At 38.7% G+C, this 27,899-nt stretch overlaps 1 protein-coding gene across 1 annotated transcript; it reads right to left on the bottom strand.

Annotated features, from left to right (window-relative positions):
* Positions 1 to 123: 123 nt before the first annotated feature.
* On the bottom strand, positions 124 to 25,006 carry HSD17B3 (hydroxysteroid 17-beta dehydrogenase 3). The gene is made up of 11 exons (XM_061377513.1): positions 24,540 to 25,006; positions 22,447 to 22,493; positions 15,823 to 15,898; positions 8,614 to 8,721; positions 7,786 to 7,853; positions 6,560 to 6,595; positions 4,498 to 4,532; positions 3,376 to 3,457; positions 1,671 to 1,736; positions 1,193 to 1,342; positions 124 to 519 (listed from the first exon to the last, which is right to left on the bottom strand). Exons 1-11 carry the CDS (start codon positions 24,691 to 24,693, stop codon positions 403 to 405), a joined length of 939 nt encoding a protein of 312 aa, XP_061233497.1. The 5' UTR covers positions 24,694 to 25,006; the 3' UTR covers positions 124 to 402.
* Between the last annotated feature and the right edge of the window lie 2,893 nt (positions 25,007 to 27,899).

Here is a 27,899-nt window from a genome sequence, read left to right as displayed (position 1 = left end):
TTTCAGAGGAAACGACACAAAACACACACCGAAAGCATCAAATACACTGTGAACAGGTTTGCAAGTAGAGCAAATTATTGTTTTATTCATGAGCATCAAACAATCGTAAATATTTGCGGCCTTCAAGCTTGTGTGAAAATAGTAGCATAAATTTCTTAATACCTATGTTAGGTTGATAGAAGTAACTGGAACAGCTTTAGCGAATTTTAAAGTCTTTGAAGAAGGATAGGAATTAATTTGCTTAATAGAGTCATTGGATCAAAGAATCACTTATTAGTTAACAGGTGATTTGGATGGGGTTGTGGTTCAAGCTGATTGATTCCTTCTACATTCACATGCAGACACACAGCAAAACACGTTGTGCTGGGGTTTTGCATCACACATCCTCCAGAAAAATAACTGTTAAGGGTTCGGCTTCCTCCACATCTTCTTCAGATAATTAGTAAATGAATGTAAGACTGTTTCTTGAAATCTGTTGCTGTGGAATACCCATAAAGGGACAAACTGTAGGACACGTGCCTTCCGAATAATCAAGCAAAAACAATACAAATGCAAAAGGTTATCAAAATCTCATGAAAGAAATCAACTAAGTGTTCAGGAAGGTAATAGAAAAGCAAAGGCTTTTACTTTATGCTTTCAGTGTGTATGTTTCTCTTAGAAGAAGGTAATGTTAATTCCTCTGTGTTTTCAATAAATATATTTTCTTCCCTATACTTTTTTTTAATGCTCATCATTAACAGCTGACATGCATAAATATTTATCCTGGTTTTGCTAGCTTAGTATCTTAAGGACATTATGTTCGTGTGATAGCACAGTCTGTTTTTGTGTTTTCCATTAATTATTTTTTAATATGCTGGCCAATTTCTTTAAAGGAGTAGGGGTCTCAGAACTATTTCTTATAGCATCATGAAAATAGGCAGCTCGTGAAAGGATAAAGACTAACCAAATATCAAACTGAGCTGAGCTCGACACACAAAAGTGGAGAAAGCCACACTGTACTGCTAACTATGTTTTACTTGTGTATTCTTCCCTTCAGAGTGTACTGGTGTCATATTAGCTTCAACAACCTGTTCACTCTTTCTTATTTATGTCCAATCTTAAGGCCCCTGGAATCAGTCAGAAGAACTTGCTGAGCTTAGACAATTCTGATTCAGCCTTTGGGAGCCATTTACACACTATCAAATTCACTTACCAGCACTTCGTGGGCTAAACACCCGAAAACTTCATCTCCAAAGGTGACATATTGCAGTGATTCGTTCACAAACTCTTCTGCTGTCTTTGTAATAAGATCAGGTTTTTGGTACCTTGTCATTGGAGTAGAAACACCATAAGGAGTCACTACCTAAAACGAGAAATCGTAACAGTGTAATGTCATCTAACATTTAGATAGGGCCATTCACTTTGAGGAATACTGTAGTATCTGAAAAATTATGACACATGTTTGCAGTGGATTAAGGCACTATGTGGAACAAGTAATGATACTATGGTGGGATAAGGGGAGAAGCTGCATACAGGGAGGAGACAGAGTTTTCAGAGGGTCACCCAGCACTTCACCAAGGATGGCAACATTATACAGATTTAGGCATCTCAGATATTATTGAAGAAATATTCTTTGTTTCCTTGATTTCCTAAAATTGAGGAAATAAAGCAAGATATAATAATAATAATACCTGTATAATAATTCCCTTTGCCTTATATTCTGCTTGTAGTGCTTTGGAGAAAGTGCTTATAAAAGCCTAAAACAAAACAAAACAAAAACAAATAAACCAACAAAATAACATTAGCATGGGAAACAAAGTACTTCCACAGATACTCACAAATATATGAGAACAGGTCCTTAACAAAAAAGGCCAAGCATCACACAAGCTAAGGCACAGAACAGTGATGAAAACCACAGAAACAAATTTTTCGAGACAGTTTCTGCTGGTACACATGATCAATGGCAAAATTGACTCTTGTCTGCACCAGACAAGATAGACCCTGGCATTGACCCAAGCCAAACATCAATCAAGTACTGACTGGGCTGAAAGCTTTGTTACATTTCTGAACATGCAGCGATTTAAATATCTGAGTTCCACTATTCTCGCTATTGTTTCATGTGGCTCTCATCTCTGACTGAGACCTGCCCTCCCAGTTCAATGCTTACACTGCTGTCTTGCAATAAAAGAGGGGAGCGAAATACAACTCATGCTTTCAGTGCAAAACTACTAGCACAGCCTACAGATAGGATTTTCAAAGTCAGGTAGTTGAGAATTTGGGGGTTCTTTAGCTTCAGCTGTTAAGATTTGTCTTTTGGAGAGAACACCATGAAGAGTACACATATACTAACTAATTTGTGTAGAAATTAAATATCTTTCAAGACAGATTTCAGAAGTCAGATGTTTGAGAAATATTCAGAAAATTGACAGTCCTCTGTAATTAGAAATATGAAAGTCCAACTAAAGAGGAAAAATGGCAGTGTTTCAAAGTCATCATTTGATGGTTCTTACAATTTAAACACCAATAATGTTGTGATATTGCATGGAAACATCAGTACACTGACAAATAAAATAGTTTCCTTTCAGGGAATTGCCAAAAAAAAAAAACCAAAAAAAAAAAAAAAAACCAAAAAAAAAAAAAAAAAACATTAAAGATACCCAAGAATGAAAAAAGCAAAAATAATACAAACTGTACCATATCACTTTGAAATAGTGTTAACTAAACTGTAAGGAACTAAAATTGTCTGGTTTTAATGTAGTTCAAATTTGGATTAATAAGAGCCTTACCTTAAAAACAGAAAAAGGAATATTAGACTTCCTTACCAAGAATAATTAGCTTTTTCTTACCAAACTGAACTTTATGTTCAAGCAAATATTGTTGGAATCTTTCATTTGAAGCAAACCTGAGCTAAGCAAGTTGCTTCTTCAGTAAAACTCATTTACTCATTTTTATAAGCTGTGGCGCTTAAATTCAGAGCAAAATGTTAAAGTGAAATCTATGAAGTCAGGCAAATCACCACCCCCATACCAAAACTTTTGTTCTTGGTTCCATAAGCAAAGCCTGGCATTTTTATGCATCTACCGTTTTGAGTAAACTAGCTGAAACTGCCCAGTAAAAGTCATCACTTCCTGGAATGAGGGCAGATTGCAAGCACTGGCATAATAGTATTTAGGAAAAGGCAAATTCTGTTCTAGTGATCAGATGTACCTTCGGCTGGATTTCATTTACATAGCTTCCCTGATTCTTAGCTCTCAGCTAGTGCTAATTTACATTACTTCATTATTTCAGCAGAGCAACACTGGTTTAAACCCTGAAAACTTTCCCCTGTGTTGCTGATAGAAATGTTTTGGTAACACTTGATGGGGATTTCTTTATAAAGCAATGCGACAGACTTACCTTAGAAGCTGAGTACATTGTGTACAGTGGACAAGGGAAAGTACCCAGGCCAGAGGACAGATTCAGAATAAGACCTTTCTGTCTGAAATTCAATTTAAACAGTTGCATTCAGTTTATGTTTGACAGTATTGTAGTATAAACCTGCACAAGTGCAAACCAACCTTTTTTTCCTGAGAAGGCAAAGATCCCTGTTATCCTGTAGACTACACTTTTAAAGACCCAATTTTTATGGTCTTGTTAGGTGCAATTAAATCTAAACCAGCTAGGAATAATGTCATAAGTGAAATTTAAATGCTTAGTGCAATCAGAACCATGGGAACATTGTACATGCTATTGTACATCTAACAGAGAAAAAAATTGCCATCAGAGGAAAGATTTTATGCTTCTAAGTAATTAGTCGGTCCCCTTTGCTCGTTAGCCCGCACATTCTTTCTCCTGCTCCTGGCATCTGTTGTTTTAGCTTTCCTATTCACAACTCCCTGTACAAATCACTAAAAACAATTCATTCAGCAACAACCAGGAAAAAAAACCAAACCAAAACAATTAAACACTAAGAGCTTATTTTGTTGCCAAAACAAAGAACATGCACTAGCCTCTAAAATGCAGTAGTTAATGATATTTTCTAGAAGCTCCATCTGAAGACCTTAACATCTCCTTTAAGGACCCCCATATCTAAATTACACATTGTATTAAAAAGAAAAAAAGGATCCTTAATTGCATAGCTGAATTAATCTCTTTGATGTAGTACAGGTATTTTCAGAGCTTGAAAAGCATTATTCCAAGCACAGCTATCACTCTTAGAAGAATAAAACATTATATTCAAATGCCATTTAAGAAAAGGCTTAACTGAACCCATCCCACTCCATTTTATTTCTGCAGTGCCTTCATCTTTTTACTGCACACAGACCTGTATTTTGTATTTTTTGTCTTGTTCTACAGTTGACTGACAGTTTGTGGCAGTTCCTATCATTCATTCACACAGCACTAGCAGCAGAAGAACTCTTAGTGATTGACATACTTTTAAAGTGCAGAAGTTAATAATGAAAAAGCACAGCTACAACTGAATAAACTGGAGGTAGCAGCTAAAAGCTATTGTAAGTTCTAGGAAAAAATCAGTTTTACCTTGACTCCATTTGTTTCAAAATTATTTTTGTCATCTGTAAGATAAGTACGTTAACAACTATATCCATTCTCCCCCTTTCTGATATCATTTTTTAAATAAACTTGCTTTATTCACAAGATATGAACTGCTTGAGCATAATCAAAGTTTTTGAAGACATTTTAAAAATGTTAATAACCTGCAAATCATCTGAATTGTCAAAGAAAAAGCAAACAAAAACCCACCACCAACAACAAAAGAAAAACCTAAAACCAAACCCAAACCAACCCTCCCCCCCCCCCCATGCTTAGTCTTCTAAGCAGTGAAAGTCTTTTGCTTCTCCAAATCTTTTCAACAGTTTCTGAATTTCGTCATTCTTCACTACTGAATTATAACTGTAAGGAGAAAGTCAAATTCATAGTAGTTTTTCATTTTTGCTGCTGGCTCCACTTGGATCAGAAATAGCAGAAACCCATGAAAAGAATTTTTTTTTTTTTATTTTTTTTTTAATAAAATATGCCACCAAAAATAGCTTTAGGATTTTAGTAATGAAAAGTAGTGCAAATGAATGATGCACATTAATTCGGTACTTACTAATTCCCTATTTTTTTGATAGTGCCATTGTGCACATCAGGGTAGCAGGAGCAGGAAGCTTAATTTTCAGAAAGGGTGGCAATGGGCCACATCAGCTTGGGTAAAGAGGGATTTCCAAGTGGAAGACATGGCAAAGGTCCTCCTTTAGCAGTGCTGCACATATCACTCACATCTGTGGAAGCCAGGAATACCTGGAGTTGGGCAACCTAATACAAGAACTGGTGAACAGGATTCTGGCAGGAATTAAGGCAGGGAGGAGGGCAGGGGGGGGAACAAACAGAAGGTGATTTGGGCCTAACAATAAGGAATGATAATTAGCAGTATGATTTCTTCTTTGTGTTTTGGAGGAAGGTGAATGTTCATGGAAGACTGAAAAGGATGCATTGCAGCAGTGGGGGAAAGGAATCCCCAGGTCCTGGTGAAGCAGAAGATGTGGATTCTGAGCTATGTGTAAATCTGGAAATGATAAATGGAAACACTTCTTTTATCTGGACTGAGAGGATATAAAATGTTTGCCTGTTTTTGTGAGGTGTGTATATATATATATATATATATATATATATATATATAAATCAGGTTTTACAGATATTTCTATTATTTTGACATGTAAATAGGATACAACCTGGGAGCAGAAAGTTCACCAAACTACCTTATAGAAGAATTTGTTTCCGTTGACTAATACTACATGATTTACTATCTGAAGTCATCAAGCAGTAGTACAAATTTGTGATATAAAGTTTGCTAGCCAAAGAAAGACAAACATCTGTTGATAATTTTCATGCCATGTTTAGAAAGTTATTAACCAAGGTTGAGATGAACTACAAAGCTCTTGTCCTGCTCTTGTTCATGTTAGCACACTGCTTGCAAAAAGCAGAGCAATACAAATCTTAATCACGCTTGGAAAGCATGAAATACTAACTACTAACAGTTCTTGTAGGAAAGCAGCCAGCCAAAATTAGCACCAAGAGGTAAAGTACAGAACTGGGAGTCAGCTCCTTAAGTTTTTGCGCTTCACAGATACTAAATATTCTGTAAAATAATATTAAAATATTATTATAAAAAAATAAATATTCTGTAAAATAAATATTCTGGTTTTGCAGAACAGAATTGTGACCAAAGGAGAAAAAGGGCAAGAGTACAGTACAGAAAAAGCCAAACGGCAGATCTTCTGGTCTTGAAGATTTTGATTCTGAAACAAATCTGTTTACCGAAACAAACATGGTTTTGCAACATGTTCCAGCTGCAGTGTAACAGTATGTTTCAACCAAGAACTGTGCTAAAATGTTTCCAGTCAGCGCTGATGAAAATATTTCACAGGCCCTCGAAGCAGACAAGGCCCTTGAAATAGCGCTGATATTCCTACTGAAATTTGCTGTCTGATGAAAAATTAAATGAAAGTACAAAGGAAAGCTGGTTGGACACTCCTGTGTGGGACTCTTTTCCTAATAAACTGCATGGCAGATGTAACATAGATGCGAGTGTGTCACATACCTTTGTAACAGAAATAATGTTGCAGTTGACAAGGCTCTGCAGGAAGCAAAGAAACAGTTAAGTTCATCGCTAACTTACAGAGAGTTTGTAGCTCATCCAGGTAAAACAGCTAACAATTCCAACTGAAAAGCCTTTTAGCAAGGCAGTTGCTTTTAAAGCTGCGTTGCTTGCCCCAGGTTGTCACTGGCTGCACCTGTGCTGTGGGATAGTCAAAGGCAGGTAAATCCTGATTTATTTTATTTAAAAAATGGTGTGCAAATCTGCTTTGCATCCACTCGATTCCATGCCTTCCATTTTGCCCAGCCACACCATTGCACATGGAGAAACCTGGACGTCTGGGCAGTGTTGGCAGTAGCAAACCAAAATGGATGCATACAGGCAACAAATCACGGATGTGCCAGGCAGAAAGTGGCTCTCAATGGCAGAGGTACACTGTGCTGCAACAGCACTGCCACGTAGAGACACCCACCAAAGACCAGCACCAAACACAAGTCATAGCAGACATGCCATCATATGACTGCAGGTCAGAGTGAACCAGCCAGCTTGTGGACCTCCTATCTGTAATAGTTTATAATGTATAGATTGACTGGATCCTAAAACAGGTGCTAGCAAGAAATACATTTAGAAATTCTGGGTGGGTTTTTTTTTTTCATGGCTAATACTATAGAGGTAAATAATAATAAGCCAATGAAGAATGTGATCACATCCTAAATCCTGTCAAACTATTCTACATGTGTAAATTAATTAATTCCTTCCAAAAGTAAACTGTATTTAAACAAGGTTTAGTTTTTAATTTTTTTATTATTTTTTTCTTTTCACATACTTAAATGATGGTGCTCCAAAGAAAGTAAGCTTTCATAATACTAACAATAACCCAATACTTCAGCTGTGGCTGAAGTGACAAGGCTGGACCCCATTGTATTACAAGTCAGCACTGAGCCAGAGGGGCTCCTGACCCCTCCTACAACCTGTCCATCTGCACACTCTTCCCCTATCACTGGGTGCTTGCTACAGTTTAGCTGAAATCTACCATTGTGTGTCTCTTGTAAGCTCTTCCAAGCATGAAAACCAAATAAAACTATACTCCTTCAGGACTGGTTCTTTTCCCACTCAACTGAACAGTTAAATACACACTGATTGTAGCAGGGGCAAAATCTGTCCCTTGTTAAATGGAATTACAATTCCTCATTGTTATATTGAAAGTAGAACCCACAGAGTAATCCTACCTCATCTATGTCTGATCCATTAAGGAAACGGCATGGAAGAGGATTATGAAGCATTCCAACATTGTTAACTAATCAAAGGAAATATAATGATAAGAACCAAATCTAGACAAAATGCATAGTTCAGCTAGTTAAACAAATGGCTTCTCCTTGAGGCCCAGAAGCTTTTGAGTTGTATGCAAACAGAAATGCTGTTTAACATCGGGCCTTGTTCTCACTGAAGTCATCAAGAGTAATCACTCCTGACTTCAGGGAATGAAAAACTAGGCTGTTGCTATAGTTTGGGGGTTTGTTTGGTTTGGGGTTTTGCTGTTGTTGTTTCATTTGTTTCACTATTAAGAGGATTATTTTCTTTGCAAAAAAACCAAACAAACCAAAAAAAAAAAAAAAAAACCAAACCAAAAAGAATGCCCCTCCTATAACCATATTTTCATTGTTGCTGCCTGTATTATACTTATTAATGTTAGCCAGAAGCTCATTTCACATTGAATATAAGAATTGTACATAGTTGCAAAACAACCAAGAGTGAAAATGAATTTATTGAGGCCAAACAGGGAAGAAGTCACCCCACAAGCTAAATGCTGTTTGTAAAGCAGCAGAAAAGGTTTCACAGTGAAGAGGCCACAGCAAGAGAAACAAGAAGCCTTTGGAGAATCCAAACTCACTTTTAAAACTTGTTCACAATAAGTAATGCTCAAATGCATTAGGCAGCTGTGTGCTTGGTTTTAAATGTTGGCTAACCAGTTCTTATGACACATCATTTGTACAATTCTCTGTTTAATACACTGCAGCCATAAAATACTCTTCAATTAACAGGTCTTAATGACTCACCCAGAACACCAATATCCAAGCCTTGCAGGTTTTTTTCAATGTTCTCATATACTGAATTTTTAGTGAAATCTGCTTGTATAATCTTCACCTTTTGACCTGTGGTTTGCTCTGTAATTAAGGAAAGAAAAAAAATAGAAAACCCTTTCGTATCTGTCCAGAGAGAGGGAGAGCTGTAATTAAGTAATAAGAGAAACAATCAGATGTCTCATTCAGTAATGCCTGCTGTATAGTACGTAATTGTTTCAACTTTCTTACTTTCAGAAATATCACAACACAAGCAAAGCACTCCCACTGTACTCAGTGGCTTTCAGGGAAATTGCCTGGCATATATAGGATGAATTTATGCCCTGAAATCTGTGGAAGTTTCCTCACAAAATATAAACACCATTTGGACCTTCAGTAAGGAAAAAAATCCCAGAAATAAACAACACAGGACTTCTTCCTCTGATCATCACAATATTTATAACTGAACACTGTCAGCACGTTAAGCAAGTGAATGTGGGTGCCAGATCCTCTATATAAACACTGTTTTGCACAACGGTTTAGAAGTGTTTCCATGTATAAGATGAACATTTTAACAAGCAGAGCTTGTTTTTTTCATGTAGGAGGAGGAGAAAACAGGGCTTAGTGTGAAACAGTATTTTTTTGCATTATTTCCAAACAATTCCTCTCTTGTTTTGACATTTTCACTCTCCTAGGCTGAACTTTCCCCAGGATTTTGCAGAACTGAAAGGCATTTTAGGGAGGGTATGACTTGAATTTTACAAGGTCAATTTACACAGAAGGGAAATACATGTGATTTGTCCAGTGTCACTGCGATGCAGGAGTGGAGCCCTGCTGTACATTACCATTTTTCTCAGCAGCTGCTTTATTGCTGTTCATATTTTCAATGAAGTTTCATGAGGAACAGAGGTAGAGGCTCTTATTTACTCATTTTTAAAGGCAAGATTTTCCTTTAAAGGGGCCCAATAAGATCTTTTCTAACTAGAGGTTCACATTGTAAATTCTTGCTACTAAACCTGCTTTTAAGTTTTATGGGCAACTTGAAATCCAGATGAAGTTTGCTGAAAAAGTGACAGGCAAAGCTTGGAAATGTCAATAAATGATTGGGTTTCAGACTCAGAACAAGTGGCAGAAATTCAGGTGCATGGGTCTTGTTTGGGAAACTGTCTCTGTTTGTTTGGATGCTGATTTTATCATACAGGCAACAGAGAGCATCACCTTGGATAGGAATCAGATTTGATGTTTTCTATACAGTAATCTTGCTTTACCCCTTGGTGAACATTGAGAACTTAGGAAGAGGCCTTGCACCAGCTCCCACCAGAGAGCAAGGTTAGCAGAAAGCTGGCTTTGGGTCCAGCAGGCCAGTTTGCAACGAAACACAGCCTCTGCTGGAGGATGAGAGAGAGCTATTCCCTCCCAGTTCTTCCTACTTGCTCCTTAATATACTACAATTCTTGATCACCTTATGCTACTCAGTTAATGCAAGCACTTTGAGTAAACAGCGGGTGCTCTGACTCCAGATCTGAAATGCTCACTGCCCTTTTTCTTGCCCTCTTTCCAAGCTGGTGTTTTGTGTATTAAAGGGACAAAACACCCTTTGAGCCTTCAACATATAAAAGCAATTCTAGTGGCAAATGAGCCCCTCATGGTCCCAGGCTGGAGGATGGTATAACTATAAAGAAAAGGACATTGTGAGATAAATGCAGTGAGTGGAAAAGGACAGCAACAGCTGGAGTGGACATCTATGGTGACCTTGTGGTTGAAGAGCTATATAAACAAAATGAGGTGGTCTTAAAAGCTGTAGTGATGTTGTAGCCGTATTGCTTGGGGGCAATCAGAAGGGCAGCCAAAACTAGAGCAACATAAAAATGAGGATTGAACAAAACATTTGGACTTCCTCTGTGTCCCCTTGTCTGTACCGGACTGTACTGCTGCAACCAGCACTGTCAGCCAACAGACAAGTACTTCAGACGGCCTTCCTCTGTCTCATTTAACAGTAAAACAATATATGAAAAAACAATAAAACTATCATGCTGATAAATGAATTATCCAGGGATAGCCCTTCAGAAAATGATAACAATTCTGCAAAGGAGAGAGCCAAAAAATATTTTCAATGTTTCTGATGTCTATACTTCTCTGTGACAAAGATTTATGACAGTCTTTGAATACGTAAGCCATTCCACTCTTTTGAAAAGTCCTAAGCATGCCAGAAACAGAAAGCCTAGGTTTTCAAACATCAGGACAGGTTATTGCCTACATTAAAAATGAATAGAAAACTAATTTCAGTCAAATGAAAAACTTGAGCTGAGTTGTTTAATCCAATTTGTTATAAAATATGTCATTAAGAAGGATACATCTAACACCTTCTGACCTCAGACCACTTGGGAGTCCCTCTTGTCAGATAGGATAATGTGATGTCTTTTGAAATTTATCAGAAATAGAATAACTCAGTGTGAAGCATGAAGTTGGTTAGGACATGCAGTGCACTAGAAACTCTTATTTTCTATTTAGAGAGTTATGAAGATCTTCTGAAAACCTGAGGTTACAAAATGAATGACCGAGTGACACAGAAATGATCTTTCTAGAAAAAGGAGACCCTTCTGAAGTACGATAACAAAACTTGAATAACACAGAATGGCTGGGGTTGGAAGGGACCTCTGAGGGACACCTTGTCCAAACCTTCTGTTAAGCAGGTTGCAAGGGATTACATCCAAGTGGGTTTTTGATGTCTCCAGAGGAGACTCCACAACTGCCCTGGGCAGCTTGTTCCATTGCTGTCACTCTCAAAGTAAAGAAGTTTCTCCATGTATTCAGATGGAGTTTCCTGCATTTCAGTTTTTGCCTATTGCCCCTTCTCCTGTCACTGGGCACCACTAAAAAGAATGGCACCATCATTTTGATATCGTTAAGGTATTTTATCAGATACCCCCGAGCCTTCTCTTCTCCAGGCTAAACAGGCCCAGCTGCCTCAGCCTTTCCTCATAATAGAGATATTCCAGACCCTTAAACATGTTTGTAGCCTTCTGCTGGATCCTTTTGAGTAGTTCCATGTCCTTCCTGTACTAAGGAGCCCAGAACTGGATACAGTACTCAAGATACGGCCTCACCAGGACAGAGTAGAGGGGGAGGATCATCTCCCTCTACCTGCTGGCCACAGGTCATGAAGTGAAAAGTGCTTAGGACAAGATGGCATTCCTATTCAGTGGAAATTTGCAGAGAGAAGAGAAAAATGAGAAGTTACTTAAATAATAGAAGTTACAAAACAATAAATTTAAGACTGGGCAGAAATAAAAAACTTTCATGTTAAACTATAGAGCACAAGTTCTGGCTACATTTTGAAAGTTTTTTTGACAAATGCATCTTCTCAGAAATATAAACTAACACGGTTTCAGAAATAACAGGAAAACAGAGAAGAAACAAAAAGAATGAGGGTAAAAACAGAACTGCAAATGATGATAGAAAGTACCATTGAAGACAAACTCAATGAAAACCAAAATGAAATTTACAAAACCAACCAAACAAACAAAACCAATCCAACAAAAATAAAACACAACAAACCACATCCCTCCCCACCAAAAAAAAAACCAACCCAACCCAAAACAAACAAACACCTTAAAAAAAAAAAAAACAAAACAAAACAAAAAAAACAAAGAAGCAAACAAACAAACCCCAAATGAACAACAAAAAAGTTGTTACTGGGTACCAGAGCACTCAGGAAATCGATCAAGTGCTCTTTCATGGAGTAATACAGAAGATTGGGAAAGAGTCTTGAGCAATAGCACTTTACCTCAAGGATCAGCAAGACACAACAGGCGTTTTGACAGCCTTTGAGGATGAAGGAAAGATGTGCCAAGTGAGTTGTTTATGCTAATCAGTGATTTCAGTTTGTTACTTGCTTAGCTCTTGAAGCAGGAAGGACAAGAGAAGCAGAGGACACAGACTACAACAGATTGGAAACAACCTATAACAGAGGGGACAGCTAAATGAATTAGCACCTTTACAGGTCTTAGTGGTAGCAAGGCACATTTGATTCCAGACTGTGTGAGGTGATTTTTTAATGCACTGCTTTGCTCAATATTAACAGGAATAATTTCAGGAGGGAGAGGTGGATAAAATACTTCCTGCATCATCAAACACAAATTCATTAACACCATCAAAACCCAGACACCCTTGTTGTGAATAATTTTTGTGTTTTACAGAAGTGGGGCTTTTTGTTTGTTTGGCATTAGCAGAAGAAGAGTGATCCTGGTTGTATATTGATCCTAAGGTATAGCTTCTCAATGAGGACCTACCTTTGCCTGTAGAGAAGAAATAAAATAAGTGTGCAGTTAATACATTCCATTGTAAAATTATAGAATCATAGAATAGTTTGGCTTGGAAAGGACTTTAAGATTATCTAGTTCCAGCCCCCCCTGCTATGGACAGGCATGCATCACACTAAACCATTTATAATCTCCTGGTATTATGGTTTGATCAATGTTTTCCCAACCACTGTGCTAAATGGGTTAAATGAGCAGTACACCTGGTGTGATGGTGCTCTCTGTCTGCCCTCCACAAGACTGACTTTCCTATCTTTTATCTCATTCTAAAAGAGCTGAATGGTGGAAATTTGTTTTTCAATTCCAATTCAAGTCCACCCAGTTTTCAATTCCAATTCAAGTTCACCCAGACTGAATGGGTGGAAATCTGGTTTTCAATTCCAGTGCTTCTTCAGATAAATGTTTTTCTTACTGAGGATTTCTGCCTACTCCAGGTTTGAGAGCTGTTCTCAGGCACACTTATGGCCTATAGGATCAGGAAAGCCAAACGCTGAGATCTCAGAAATTACCCACAGTTTAGGCTCTTTTAATTTCTCTTGTTCAGTACTCCAGAGGAATGTGACAGTATGATTAGGCAAATAATGTTATCAGTTTAAAGAGGGAGGCAAGTCTTAATTATGATGTCCAAGTGACTGCAAAAAGATACGTGGTACAGCTGTTAAGAAAAAGGAAACAAGAGTAACATGTTCAGTCTTGCAACAAATTTACATAGCCTGCAAAGAACTTTCTGTGCCCATATCTCCTAGTTCGGGTAGTGAAAGCTGCTTGGAGAGAGATGCTGCTTGTTAAAAGTAGTTTAGAAAGTCAGTGAGAGTTAGAAATTTGTGAAAACAGTATAATCATTCTGGATAAGTTCCTGTTGCATATTTGGTTTCTATTGTTTATTTACTCACATAACATCACAGGAAGTTTAATTTTTCTTCCTTCACGATGACTGCTGAGCTTAATTACAGTAAAGCCTGAGTCTGAAAGTTGAAATTAGTGTAACATTTCCAAAGCTTTAACATAAGACCACATCCAGAGCTCCCTGCTGATTTTAATGGCATCCAGGTCAGATAATCTATGCTTTTCATCACTCTGTCTTCCTCTCTTTCCCTTTGTTTGCGCTATTTGTTGTTATGTACTCATTGCCAACCTGACACAATAAATAACAGAAGAGTCACTATGGGCTTCTGCCAAAACCCACCAAAAGCAGCGGAAAGGACAGACTGGGGTTTTCCACCAATTTCAGCAAGCTCTGGGGAAAAATGTTTATGCTCACAACCAAGCTGAACATACTGCAGCCTAACCAATGTAGCCTGAGCTGCTGGGGTCACACCATCCACCTCTCCACACCTTCGATTACATGGATAACACTGCTGCAGTCAGTGAAGCTTCCTGACATGTAAGAAGTCATGGGTCAGTTCTGCACAGGCATAGGAGTGTTTGCAGGGTTGACTATCTCAGAGTACCTTTCAGGACATGGCATGTACTTCATCACACACTGCTACACAATTCAGCATAGTATGGACTTAATTAAGAAAGTGGCCAGTGGATGGCCTTACAATAAATTATAGTCCAGTGGAATTTACAGTATGTCATCTTTCCACCCCTTCACCATGTTTTCTCTTTACTATGTTAGTGTCAGGAATCATTTTCTTTTCATTCTTTTCTTCTGGTTATAATTTACAATGCGAAGAAACTGAAAACTCTTTAGCTTTTATTTCTTCAGGTTTTTAGTATTGTAATTCTTTAACAATCATAGCTGCAAGGAAATGCAACAATGGCACCAGAGCTGACCTAATTGTCACAGAAACTATTTTTTATGGTTGTTTATTTAAGAGGGCTAGAGTAGACCATAGTCACATTGACCTCATATATGTAACTGCTTATAACAAGTTGGTGCTTTCCTCCTCTGAGACCCCTTGCTTCCCAAGGGAAAAAAGTTCATCCCTGGAGGAAAAAAAAAAAAAAAAAGAACAAAAGAGAATTGGATGGAAATTTTCAGGGTCAGATCTTTGATTTTGGTAGCAGCAGGCTCAGATATTACAGACTTTTCCACCCACTTCCAGTCTGCCATGTCCCTGCAAGACGCCCTGCTCTCACTGGACCGATACTCTGCTGGAGTCAGCTGCTAAGCCTGCTTAAAGCCAACTCCTGACAGAGGTGTAGTTTTGGAGTGACACATGCTTCACACAAGAACCTGTGAATCAGGGAATCTGGTGGGTAGAAGCCATGTATAGAAAAAAACAGTGGAAAGAGCAAACTTGATTACAGCAATCTTTGAAGTTAATGGAGGATGCAAACTCATTTGACTCCTAAGTAAAACCTAACCATGAATTTTAATGTGTTTTAACAAGCCATTTCCCATTGTAAATGGCTAATTTCTTTCAAAGAAAAGAAAGGGAACATTAATTCTAAACTAATTCCAAAGACACACTATTTAATTGCTTTACCAAAAGCCAAATATAACTTGAAAACCTTAAAAAAACTTCCAAACAAATTCAATTCAGACAGGAACCTTAATTTCAATTTTATTCCTCCTTTGCTATGTCCAAAAATTAGCCTAAATGTAACCTTATTTTTCCAAGTTTAAACCATTTCATTGATGCCTCCAATGACTCTAGTATTACATCTCCTTTGCCCCGCAGATTTTGAAGTCAGATAAAGCCAGTAAAGAATACATGTTCACTTTTTTATCAAACCCATCTCACTGATTGAATGATAGAACACATTTTTAAAGCAATCCATGATCAGAAGTATTCAAGCAACATGGTAATACCAGAATTATGTTTAGTGCTAGAGCAATGCCTGGGGCCCTACTGTACTTGATACTGTACCAAGGGAAGAGACCTCCAGCTCCCTGTAAATCCACCCTGCTAAACAGGAAGGTGAGACAAACACTTACCAATTTCAACAGCTGCTCTCTGTAGTTTTTCAAGAGTTCTGCTTATCATAACTACATTTAATCCACGTTTTGCCAGCTACAAGAAAGGAATATGAGAGTTCTTAAGAAACAGTAAGGTCATAAGAAACTTTCAATTTTTTTCCAGTCCTGCAACATAAGCAATCATGGAGTTTTAAAAATTGCTTTCATTTACCTGTCATCTGCCTAATGGGTAAACAACAGATATTAAAACCAGGCCAACAGTAAACAGTCTTCCAAAACACTTTCTTAATTGGGTAATCTTGGACCCTTACAAGAAATACCTGCAGTCAAACCCAAATAACATGAACAAAAATAAAAAAACTGAGCCAATTTCAAATGAACGAATGTCTGCAGGGAGTTAAAACATACATGACATTTCCCAGAAACACATTTTTATTTCTACCTGGATTTCAGAGCCCAAATATGCTGATGACATCATAGTCATTTTACAACATCACCTTCCATCCTCATTTTTTTATTCTGAGGAAGCAGATTACATATATTGAATTGAAGGCTTGAGAGTTTGAAAGGAGTTGAACTTTAGTCATATTTTTAATATAATTCAAATATGATACATTTTAACTGTTTCTTTCTTTAGAAGCGAAGAAACAAACAAACAAAACAACAAAAAAACCCTACCCAGAAAACAGCCACAAAAGACGAAAGCCAACCAACCAAAAAAGAACCAACCACAAAACAAATAAATAAAAACAAAAAAAGGAAGAAACAACAAAAAGGGATGAAGTCTGTGTTTAATACCTCAAAATACAGTCCCACAAATGTACATCCACAAAGATATTGGCAATAGTTGGAGTTTATACCTGTGAATACTATTTAATACAACAGTCTGTTTATAGTCAGCTTGGTATTACCATGTGCAGAACAAATGCAGAACAAATAGAGAATGTTTTCCTCCTGTTTTCCCAAGGCATCCCATTCCCATCAGTTAAAAAGTCTGAGGTAAAACCTGAAGGACAATTGTGGCCCCAGCTTTTGAAATGGGATTATCAAAAAAATGGAAGCTAAATGGAGTTGTGTGCATGAAGAAAGGATAAAGCTGAAAAAAGAAAACATGCTCATGAGAGCAAGGAGAAAGAGCTAGATTAGCCAGCACTAAGATAAAGCCAATGCCACCTGAAAGCACAAGGTTTTCTTAGAAGAAACTTACTGGTGAAGGCCACACACTGAAGACCCATTCGTTTCCACAGCTGATGCCCTGCAATGATTTCTGCTTAAAGCTATTTGAGGGAAAAAGTTTGTCCCATTTGGCTCTTCTGAAACAGTGCAGAGAATGTTAAGGAATAAGGACCTTTGTTCAAAAATTCACTACACATTGAGAGTACAAGGGGAAGACTGCCCATTAAATGCGTCAGCTACAATCATTTGTGTTTTTAACACAAAGACCAAGTTCAAAATTCTGCGCTTTTGGAGACCCTCTAACATAATTGACTGGTGCTCCAAAGAGACCTGCACAGACTTAGAGACACTCAGGAGTTTCAAAAGCTTGTTTTAAGGGCTCCATTTGAAGTTCCCAGGAAGAGAACTCTAATTGCCTACACACAGGCAGCAGATTTCCCTTTGTCCACAGCAAGCTTGACTCAAGCCATTTCCAATTGGAGGTACGGTCTCCGTTTCCACGGTCACTGCCACTTGGGAGTGTTAGTTGGGTTTAATTTAATTTCTGTGCCTTCAGACCCAAAAGTAAATACCACCCAAAGTCATATACAAAATAAAAACAAAGTTCTGCTTCACTGGGCTTGTCAGGATCATCTCACTTAGGTCTCTATTTTTCACTTGGTAGAATAATATCTCCTAACACCTAAGTAAAAAAATATTCCTGTTGCTAAGATTGCATTGTACTTCAGCTAAAAGTGCATGTTTGTGGCAAATTGTTAACTGTTGTACTCCAGACTAAGCAGAAGTATAACACTGCACCAACCATTTCTGGAAGCAAAAGAAGCTACACCTGACTAATCCCTTTTGCTTCCTTGCCCACATACAAAATGCACACCTTTGTCAGAAATAGGTTTTGTAGGACATTATAACTACCATGAGATTCAAACGCACCCTCACACAAACAAAAAGAACTGTGTTTAGAAAAGAAATTCCTGGCCATCCACTGGAAAAGTTAAATCAGATTTAACTCTGCCGCATTTCAAATAAAGGTAACTTTTAGTGTAGATGTCTTTAGCACAAAACATTTTCTGAACATAGAAAGGCTTTGATGTTAGAGGATGGTATTGCCCCTCACACTTAAGAACAAGCACTAGCTTCCACCACTGTAACGTGAACCTGCTTGTGTTAGGAAACCCTGACTCCCAGTGGCAAAGGACTAAAATGCTCCTGCACTTTGTTAATGACAATTTAGCATTTAGAAATGGGGCTAATAATGAAGAAAAATCAAGCAGGATCTGCACTATGGAGTCTTGCAAACTCATGGTTAAGAAGTTTAAACCTACATTAAATTATTTCAAAGTCACTCTGCATTTCCTAGTATGATTTTGCAGCTCAGTCTGAGGCAAAATTTCAAACAATAAAGCTTCATGAAAGGCAAGACACAGATTTTAGGTTAAAACCATGCGTGTAACTACTACAGTTACTCTGATAAATTGGTTATATTCTACATGAATAATCAGATGTAATACTTTAAAATTCTTAAAAATGCTTTATGGGATCTGTAGCTGTTTACCGTAAATTTCTACCTATTACAAAAGAGATTCATCTCCAGGAATAAGCTGATATATCCTCAGTGCTTCACCCCTTTTCTTTCCTTCCCTGAGGTTCACACCTGTAGGAGATCTATGATTCAAATCTTTCAACCTCTTTTGGTCCAGCAAACCAGGACTGAAACAAAAGGGCAGAAGAATTCTGCAATCTTTCTGCCAGCTATGCACCTGTGCCACACAAGTAGAAGAGCAGTATTTCCAGGTTAAATACAAAAGCAAGTGGAGAAATTAGTATATATTTGCAACTGGAGTGGAAGAAATCACATCATACTTACCTTGTATTATACTGCTGGTAATACTATGCTCAATTTCAGGAAATGAAACAAAGGTTTAAGATTTGAGGAACTGTTGTATTAACAAATGAGTGCAGTGCCTGTCTCAAGATGGTCTGCTAAAGCATTCATTAAACACAAGAATTGGCATGAGTTATAAGAGAGTTATGAGTCATTAACAATAACAAAAATGGTGACCATGTAAGCCACCAACACCCTCCTTGTGCCCTGACATCAGATGAGAAGTGTGCAGGGCCTAAAGCATAAATCTCAGAGTACATCATGGTCTCATCCATAAACTCAGCATGTTTGAAGTGCTAAGTCAGTAACAGATGCTAAAGCACATCTTTAGTTATTATATCAGAAAAACAGAAGAAACAAGATGCACTGATACCTGAAATGTTAACAATTTAGTAGAGATGTGAGTCTAGCAGCACACTAGGTTTTGTTCCTTGGTTTTGCTCCTTGTTATAAGACTGGTGAGTCTAAACTCTATCAGCTCAAGAACTAACTGACCAAATCTAACAGAAACCTAGCTGTTGAAATAAGCATGGCAAACTAGACCCAAAATCCCAGTGCTCTTGACATCAGAGCAGTCAGTCAAACGGTCAGGGTCGTTATGCTCAAAAAGGTCAGCTCTTCAGAAGCACCCTGATATGCTAGAAATACAGACAGCCTTCATGGAAGCCCGCTCTTGAGCTTAATAGACTTTGCAGAGACCTTTATCTAGTCATAAACCTTGGAAACGAGGGTACTGAACCAATAAATATTACAATATCTGAGTGTGAGTCAATCTGTTGTCTCTTACCTAATGAACCGCCTACTTGGATTTCCACATGAAAGGGCAGAGAAAGCCACTTCACTCTGGTCTTCTAAAACACAAGAGCTTCTCTCCTCAGTCTCCTGTACCATATTCTACCAACAAGTGCAGAGCCTTTAGATTTTTGTGTACTGCTATCAGCCCACCCCTGAGCTCAGGATGTCAGAAAGAAATTCATCACTTTGTGTCAGAGCTCGAACTCTAGAACAGGCACAGTGGTTATCAAATAAGGCTTGACTTTATATCAGCCCATACCACCCGAGGAACCTATGCCAGAAGAACATCAGAGAATTTCATATCCTGACATCAGACCAGCAAGACAGCAGTGCTGAGACAGGAACAGATACTAAAACAGCAGGGTCAGATTTATTTATCCGCAAGCCAGACAAAACATGTACTTTGACCTCAGCCAGCAAGATGACATGCCAAGCTATGAGCTCACGTGGTGTGGGTTTGGGATCTGCCCCACAGAGCAGTAGCTGAGCACAGTTTCAATAAAAGGGACCACCTGGAGAGGAAGATACATCTCAGCATGGGTAAAGATGGCTCTCAGTCATTCCACAAAAGCCAAAAACAATGAACAAATATCCCACAAAATCCAGCCAGTTCCAGCCAAGATTTTTTGTGATTTTTTTTCCAGGTTTTTGGTGGTTTGTGTTTTTTCTTTCAATTTTTTTTTGTTTGATTGTTCGTTTGTGGGTTTTCTTTTTTACACAGTAGTTGTTTTGTGTTTTCTCATGGTAAAAAGCAGCTATTTGCATGCTACAGCTGGCATTTTAAATAGGATTTACTCTTGCATAACCCATACAGCACAAAAGAAGCAGAACAATATTATGGTTTAACACAGAGGCTTTGATCTAGACATTCACAGGTTCCTGCAGCCTTCACATGGATAAAATATCGCCAGGTGCTCACACAAAAAATGAGTTCAGCAAGCTGCACGTGCAGATGACTACACTTGGTGCTAAGTAAATATTCAAGCATTTCTGACTATTTCTTCCCTGTCTTGATCCCATCCCATTCCCCCACAACCTATGTAGTCATCAGACCCTTTCCATTTGTCCGTCACTACAGCAACTCAGTGAATAGACAAGGCTACAATATTATCCCTTCTCTCTCATGGGAAAGCCTGTGATCTTTATCGCAACTATGCCAAATGTTCAACAATAATGCCTGGTGTTTGTCTTTGTGCTTCCTACATTCAATGCACTTTCAAAAGGAGTTATTGTATTGCCATTCCCAGTAATGAAAATCATGAAGCAGGTGCTGAAACAATGCACATACTTTGCAAGTCTACCTTAATCCTGTAAATCAATTCAAAAGCCAGCTTACTTGCCTTTCCTGTGAGATATATTTTATAACTTATGAGCAGATTGCATCACATCTAAACTCTTGATTAAATTATTGTTAGAGAATCATAAGAAGATTTGGATTGGAAGGGACCTTAAAGCTCATCCAGTTCCAACCCCCCTGCCATGGGCAGGGACACCTTCTGCTAGACCAGGTTGCTCAAAGCCCCATGCAACCTGGTCTTGAACACTACCAGGGATGGGGCAGCCACAGCTTCCATGGGCAACCTGTGCGAGTGTCTCACCATCCTCACAAGAAAGAACTTCTTCCTAAGATCCAATCTAAATTGCCCCTCTTTCAGTTTAAAGCCATGCTCCACCTCTTGTCATGACATGCCCTTGTAAAAAGTCTCCCTCCAGCTTTCTTGTTGGCCCCCTGTAGATATTGGAAGACTGTTTTAAGACTCCCTAGAGCCTTCTCCAGGCAGAACAACTCCAGCTCTCTCAGTCTGTCTTCATAGGAGAGGTGCTCCAGCCCTCTGATCATCTTTGTGGCCTCCTCTGGACTTACTCAAGCAGGTCCATGTCGCTCTTGTATTGAGTGCCCCACAACTGCACACAGTGCTCCAGGTGAGGTCTCACTAGAGCAGAGTAGAGGGACAGGATCACCTCCTTCAACCTGCTGGTCACACTCCTTTTGATACAGCCCAGGATACGGTTGGCTTTCTGGGCTGTGAGCGCACACTGAAGCCAGCTCAAGTTAAGTTTCTCATCAATCAACACCCCCAAGTCCTTCTCTTCAAGTTTAGCTTCTAGGAAAGGAGCCAGTCACTATCACTAATACCTAGGCTGGTGCAGGACAGTACAAGATCACCCTGCCTTCAGTGTTGGTGAACACAGGTGAACAGAAAGGGACTGCTGTAGTGACTCTGCACAGTAGCAGCCACTGGACCAGCACAGAGCTCCCCCTTCCTCCTGCAGCCTCCAGGAGCTATCAATACATAATTAAACCATTAAGTTTCCTTACAATTTCTGAAACCTGCAGTTTATATTGATTTATAGAGATTTCTTCTTTTTTTTTTTTTTTTTTTGTTTCAGATATATCATTCAGAATGTGTTTGCAAGTGTAAAGGCTAGAAAACTACATTTTGTATGTTAGAGATGAACCACCCCACTGAAAGTCAGAAAACATATTAGCTGCAAAGCTGGGGAAAAAAGGACAACTTAGGAGACTTCCTATCCTGGAAGGCAATGTGAAAACTTTATGATTTCCTTGGTCCAATGAGACCGTTGTGAAATGAATTACCTTCCTCTGAAATGCTGCACTTGTTTCCTTTTGAAAGTTGATAAATGCATATGGGGGGAGAAGGATCAGCACCGTGTTTATCACAGTGCCTTTGAATCCTAGAGTGATTATACTAACTTGCAGAAACCGATGAAGGGGTAGCATTTGTCATTTTGTTAAAATAAACTTAAGGGTAAGTAATCTATCTTACCTCAAAGGAATATGCTCTTCCAAGCCCTTCTCCTGCTCCTGTGACCACTGAAGAAAGTAAAAAGAAGAATAAAGATTACATTTGGAGCTCTGCTTTAACGTGTTCTTCTGTATCACCTGAGTGAGTTTGCATCCTAAATGCTCTCCTGAAGAAGAGAATCAATCTTTTCTTAAAAAAAAAAGAGTCCCTTGTGACCTTGTCGTCATTTTATTGCTTCGTTTAGTGTTTTCTGTCTGCAAAGCAAATCCCTCCCCACAGTAATGCATCCGATGCAGTAGATAGTTATTACTTTTATCTTCAGTGGATCAAAACCAAGCTACAAGTCAATTGCAACCATTGCTTCAGCAACAAGTCAGTTGCCAAAGAGGGGGTAGAATTTTTTTCCATACACATATATTTACAAGTTCTGCTTTGCAAGCTTTTTATTTATATGCTGGTGGCAGAATGATAGGAGATAAGGACTTCTTGGTGACTAAAGCTGAAGCAACAATTTCTGTCACAAAAAAAATCAGTCTGGAAGGAAACATCACAGCAAACTTGCCACCACCTATAAAATGCTCTTCCTTCAGAGCTGTCCTACTGAGGTTTACTTCTGGATTTAGTGTTACTAGGAAAGTAAACAACCTTTGGCATTTGTAAAGCAGGCTAAACTTTAAATTTTACACAAACAAATGCCAAAGAGGAAAGAAAATCCTTATCACCTTAGAAATAAAGAAGAAATAAAGTAAGTAGGAAAGCACCAAAGTAATTCCAAGGTAAACCTTGGAAGTTTTCAAAGCAAAAAGGAAAATTGTCTGATATAAAAAAATATGGATAAGGTCTTTTAAATAGCAAGAGACACTGAGGAAAAAGTGATTTTGAATCATTAGGTTTGTTGCCAATAGAAAAGCAACTACTGTCTCATTTCACAGAGAAGAGAGACCCCTCAGTGAAGCAGCAGTGGATCTTTAGCTTTCTAGCAGAACTGCAGATGAAATGCAAGTGTCCATTAGGAAATAAACTTTAACTTTCATAATTCCCAGGATCACATGTGCCAGCGAATCACCCAAGCCTTATGAATTTTACTGGGCCCAGTACATTTACAAAAAACAGCATAAAATGTCCATGAAAAGAAACAAGTCTCCCAACCTTCAGTGGAAATAAGGATTTTACACAGAAAATCCCATGTGCTGCTCCTCTCCTCACACACAACAGAGGTCTCCTCCTTATTAAAATCAAAACAAGACCTACATATTGCTTCAGAAGCAGCTATTATTCAGGCAGGTCTTTTGCACAGGGGTGGATTTCATTTCTGACTAATCCACTGCGAGATATGCTTATTAAGCAGGTGTTCAATCCTGTTTAATGCAGGGGAAAAGAATGAAGTACAAACATACTGTTTGGGTCACTTTTTAACAAGATGTCACCATCAATGACATGTGTAGCCCAGGAACTCAGAAACAGTAATACCGGTTAATTTTTGCTTCATACTGATTACCTAACAAGCTTTAGAAAAACATCACTGAACAGTAGGAAGAAAAATGTGCGTATTTCTGTTGCTTTATGAGAATGCTTAATATCTTTAAAAAAGTACTGCCAAGTTGCAGCCTTTGAAGTTTTTAGGCTAAAGTAGATTTGGTTGTTAACAGTACCAGTAAGGATAGCTCACCAATCTGGAAAAATAACACCAAAACGCTGGAGCAACATCCCCAGGAACAAAGAAAAGTTGTTTTGAAAAGTGGAGTCCATATGCTAGACATAAACTAGTTGCTTCACATATCAGGAAACTGACAATATAGGCAATGCTATTAAAACAAAAGCATTTGCAGTAGAGAAAAAAAAGGTAGGAATGGGGAAAGAATTCACACCAGGTGTGTGAGCTGTTGCCAGTTTGGCTATTTTTCTATTCTCACCAAGTATGCAAAACCTTGTGTCTCATAAACCTGAAGTTACTAGGAGAAAAGTAAAAGAAATTAAGAAAACCACACCTAGTGGAAACTGTGGTTTGTCCTTAAGGAATAGGGAAAGGAAATGCAAGAAAACTGCTCCTGATTAGTAATTTAACAATCCACTACTTAGTTACAAGAAAAAGAAGGTGAAGAAGTTTCCTTTACCTGCCCATTCTCCCATCGACCGAAAGAAAGTCTGAGGCACAGCACTCCACATGTGTGGGAAAACGTATTTCATAAACCTGATGCATTTTACCAGAACATAGAAACAGATCAGACCCCCAGTAAGAGTGAATAGCTGATGCTGGAATGCTTCCATGGTGAGCAAGTATGAATCAGTTGCTTTCTCCCTGGGAAATGCCTCTTTCCAGTGCGCTGCTTGTCTCCAAACACTGTCAGAGAAGTGAGAAGTCTAATCTAATCACGTGATTTTGCTCTTCAACAGAATGTCCACGGTTTAGATTAGAAAAACATCTCTACGCTACACCCAAATCTGTAAACTGCTGAAAAAAAAATCCAAACGAAACAATTTTAAACAAAAGGTTTCACTGCTTTTCTGGAAACTACCCAAGAACAAACAGAAAAAAAAAATATTTTTTATTGTTATTTAGTAATCCTAGAGACTGAAGATGTGTCCAAACCAAAGCCTTGGATAGGAATACTACAAACCTTGGGGATAACAGCTTCAGCACTACTTTTTACAACAAAGTGTTAAACTCTAGCCCAGCCATTTACAGGGCAAGTTCACACTGAAACCAGAAGAATAGGTTTATTGACCAATTCAAAAACAAAGTAATAAAAGGTTACACAAGTTAACTAACTACTTCTATACATAGAAAGCAGCATTATAAAACTTTTCACAGAGCCTTCTGAAAAGAGGTTAATATCATTACACCCATTTTACAAATTGTGTAATTATGGCATGAACAAGTACTGTAATCTAGTAACAAAGGAATTGGACTTCCAGCTTTTCTGAAGAAACCATGTCTGAAATGGTATTAAAATTGAGAACATGTATCAAAACCTTAAGGGGGAAAAATGCTCACAGGAACAGTATCTCACTGGAAGACTGAGACAAAATCAATGAAATTCAGATTTCAAAGTGATCGGAAAGTTTTTAAAATTTAATGTAAGGAATTTCTCAGGGAAGGCACAGAAACAACTTTTACACTTCTTTGTAGTGGCAATTTGAAACATTATCCATTTTTCAAAGATCAGTTTATAATGGACAATAGAAAGACTGATGCTTACATGTGCACTTAGGATAAGGTAAAATAAAATTTGTTTATACACTTTAATGATATTCTTCCATATTTAACATGAGTCTTATATAAACCTCTGACATCCAGGAATCTCCAACTGAAGATCAGTGATAAATGTCATGTCATGCTACTGGCACCTTCATCCAGAAACCCATAACATACACATGCATTACAGAGTAAAGACGATGTCTCAGTCACAAGAAATGTAACACTAAACTATCCATAACAGGAAAATAGAAAAATCATTACCATCTTAACAACAACTCAATTTCCTTTCATAATCTCTCTTACAACTTCATCTGTTTTAACTCATAAGTAAGACCACTCAAATCAAAAAAAGCACAGAAAATTACCTTTGAAAAAGTTATTTACAGTCACAAATTCCCCACGGTATCATTCGCTATTCAACAAATACTTTGAACAAGTTTCACTGTGTTTTTCATGTGCAAAAATGAAGCTGAATACCTCATCAGAATGGGGCAAGGGGAGAAAATCACTTCTATTTGAGGATGGGAGTCAAATCGCAAGCTTCCATGGCTGCCAGTCTTCTCTTTTGCACTTCCGGCTCTGCCCATGCTGCCTTGCCATTTTCTTTTCCAGAGGCTGGAGTAAGTCTGAGATATGCCTGAAGTACTTCATAGAACTAATATTCATAAATCAGGCCAAGATACTGACAGAAAAAATTCTTACAAATGTAAAAGAATTGTTCATCCAGCCCAGTCCAAGATTTTTCTTGAAAAATTGGATCTCTAACTTTCACAGGAGTCACTGCAAGAGCTTTACACATTGCACGGCCGAAAGCCTCTTCGGGTGACCACCACACTTTTTCTCTCCTACTCTTATTCCATTACAGCTAATCCACTGCCAAGCAATCCCTGTAAATTTGAGAATACGAACAGGTCAATATACAGTACAATATTCCTTTCCAGTCCAGCTAATGTTTTTAAGTTTTATGTTCCCTTATAATTACACAATGCCACTGACTCCTGAAAATCAAGTTTTGCAGCTAGCAGCATGTAACCACAAAACACTTCTGTAAAGGAATGTAACATTCAGACATCAACCCCCATTATTTCACAGAATCATAGACTCATAGAATAGTTAGGGTTGGAAAGGACCTTAAGATCATCAAGTTCCAACCCCCCTGCCATGGGCAGGGACACCTCACTCTAAACCATATCACCCAAGGCCTTGTCCAACCTGGCCATGAACACTGCCAGGGATGAAGTATTCACAACCTCCCTGAGCAACCCATTCCACTGCCTCACCACCCTAACAGGAAAGAATTTCCTCCTTATATCCAATCTAAACTTCCCCTGTTTAAGTTTTAACCCGTTACCCCTTGTCCTATCACTACAGTCCCTAATGAAGAGTCCATCCCCAGCATCCCTATAGGCCCCCTTCAGAAACTGGAAGGCTGCTATGAGGTCTCCACGCAGCCTTCTCTTCTTCAGGCTGAACAGCCCCAACTTTCTCAGCAGATCTTCATATTGGAGGTGCTCCAGTCCCCTGATCACCCTCGTGGCCCTCCTCTGGACTTGTTCCAACTGTTCCATGTCCTTTTTATGTTTAGGACACCCGAACTGCACACAATACTCCAAGTGAGGTCTCACAAGAGCAGAGTAGAGGGGCAGGATCACCTCCTTCTACCTGCTGGTCACACTCCTTTTGATGCAGCCCCGGATATGCTTGGCTTTCTGGGCTGCAAGCGCACACTGCTGGCTCATGTTCATTTTCTCATCGACCAGCATCCCCAAGTCTTTCTCCGCAGGGCTGCTCTCAATCTCTTCTCTGCCCAGCCTCTAGCTGTGTCTGGAATTGCTCCGACCCAGGTGTAGGACCTTGCACTTGGCATGGTTAAACTTCACGAGGTTGGCATCATCCCACCTCACAAGCATGTCAAGGTCCCTCTGGATGGCATTCCTTCCCTCCAGCGTATCAACCGAACCACACAGCTTGGTGTCATTGCCAAACTTGCTGAGGGTGCACTCGATCCCACTGTCCATGTCAGCGACGAAGATGTTGAACAAGACCGGTCCCAACACCGATCCCTGAGGGACACCACTCGTTACTGGTCTCCAGCTGGCCATTGAGCCATTGACCACAACTCTTTGTGTGCACCCATCCAGCCAGTTCTTTATCCACCGAGTGGTCCATTCATCAAATTGATGTCTCTCCAATTTAGAGACAAGGATGTTGTATGGGACAGTGTTGAATGCTTTGCACAAGTCCTGACAGATGATGTCAATTGCTCTACCCCTGT

Source organism: Neopsephotus bourkii, unplaced genomic scaffold (genome assembly GCF_033783945.1).
Source record: "Neopsephotus bourkii isolate Nb327-2 ecotype Australia unplaced genomic scaffold, CSIRO-AGI_Nbou_v1 NB_1759, whole genome shotgun sequence".
In the NCBI taxonomy this organism is placed as follows: Eukaryota; Metazoa; Chordata; class Aves; order Psittaciformes; family Psittacidae; genus Neopsephotus; species Neopsephotus bourkii.
Note: the sequence above shows the minus strand (reverse complement) of the source record. Positions and strands in the feature narration are given on the sequence as shown.

Bases quoted from the DNA above. Each gene is read 5' to 3' on its own strand.
- HSD17B3 (XM_061377513.1), bottom strand. From the start codon at position 24,693: ATGGAAGCATTCCAGCATCAGCTATTCACTCTTACTGGGGGTCTGATC. The intron at 7,854-8,613 runs GTGAGTCATTAA...TCCTTTGATTAG, and splicing joins CTTGGATATTGGTGTTCTGG to TTAACAATGTTGGAATGCTT. The intron at 1,343-1,670 runs GTATTATTATTA...TTCTCGTTTTAG, and splicing joins CAAAGGGAATTATTATACAG to GTAGTGACTCCTTATGGTGT.